The sequence below is a fragment of the Emiliania huxleyi genome (assembly GCF_000372725.1).
Source record: "Emiliania huxleyi CCMP1516 unplaced genomic scaffold EMIHUscaffold_8572, whole genome shotgun sequence".
In the NCBI taxonomy this organism is placed as follows: Eukaryota; Haptophyta; order Isochrysidales; family Noelaerhabdaceae; genus Emiliania; species Emiliania huxleyi.
The window spans coordinates 1-1,245 of record NW_005195602.1 but is presented as its reverse complement, the minus strand read 5'-3'; the positions used below and the strand labels follow the sequence as shown (position 1 = coordinate 1,245).

Genomic DNA, 1,245 nt, shown 5'->3' with positions numbered 1-1,245 from the left:
CCCCCATCGCAATGGAGGCGTCTATTTGGTCCCATGCCGCTGCTGGGCATGTTTGGAAGCTGATCGAGATGGGTGTCGGCGCCGGTGCCACCGTGTTGCTCGGGACATTCGCCTCGCTGAACCCAACCGCCGCTCTCGCCCGAGTGGCCTTCGCCCAGCTCGTCGGCAAAGCGGCCGCGTCTCCCACGGATCCACAACCGGCAGTCCAGCGGGGTGTTGGTGCGAAGTCCTCTCCGCTCCGGGGTGTTCGGCAGAGCTCTACGGAACCTTCTCCAAGGCAACAGTCTGAATTGCCGCAGGATCTGGCCTCGCACCTGCCCGCCTCACCGCGGCTCAGACCGCGGGGCCTGAGCAGCTCGGTGCCAGAGCCCCCGAGCCCGCCGCCGCCCTCCCCACCGCCGCCCTCTCCACCACCGCCCTCGCCGCAACCACCCTCGCCGCCGCCTCCCTCGCCTCCGCCTCCGTCACCACCGCCCTCGCCGCCTCCGCCCTCGCCGCCGCCGTCCGCCTCGCGCTCGCCGCCGCCTCCTTCCGCCTCGCCCTCGCCGCCTCCCTCCGCCTCACCGTCGCCACCTCCTCCGTCCGCCTCGCCCTCGCCGCCGCCGCCGTCCGCCTCGCCCTCGCCACCGCCTCCCTCCGCCTCACCGTCGCCACCGCCTCCATCTGCCTCACCATCTCCGCCGCCGCCGTCCGCCTCGCCCTCGCCGCCGCCGCCGTCCGCCTCGCCCTCGCCGCCGCCACCGTCTCCGCCGCCGCCGTCCGCCTCGCCCTCGCCACCGCCGCCGTCCGCCTCGCCGTCGCCACCGCCTCCCTCCGCCTCACCGTCGCCACCTCCTCCATCCACCTCACCGTCTCCGCCGCCGCCGTCCGCCTCGCCGTCGCCGCCGCCGCCGTCCACATCGCCCTCGCCGCCGCCTCCGATCCGCCTCGCCGTCGTCACCGACACCCTCCGCCTCACCGTCGTCACCTCCACCATCTGCATCACCGTCTCCGCCGCCGCCGTCCGCCTCGCCCTCGTCGCCGTCGCCGTCGGCCTCGCCATCGTCGCCGAGCACCGACGCCGCCGACGCCGTCCGCCTCGCCGTCGGCGCCGCCGCCGTCGGCCTCGACGACGTCGGTGCCGCCGACATCACCAACACCATCTGCCTCACCGTCACCGCCATCGTCGTCCGCGTCGACATCGGCACCGCCAGCGTCTGCCTCACCGTCAGCAGCGCCGACATCAGCCTCAACGACGCCAGCTCC

The 1,245-nt window shown here is 74.9% G+C and overlaps 1 protein-coding gene across 1 annotated transcript; it reads right to left on the bottom strand.

Moving 5' to 3' along the window:
* Window positions 1-314: 314 nt before the first annotated feature.
* Window positions 315-1,042, bottom strand: EMIHUDRAFT_125213 (hypothetical protein; the record flags this gene model as incomplete). The annotated part of the gene is made up of 1 exon (XM_005758583.1): window positions 315-1,042. A coding segment is annotated over one exon (728 nt), but the record flags the coding sequence as incomplete, so codon positions are not given.
* Window positions 1,043-1,245: the final 203 nt, after the last annotated feature.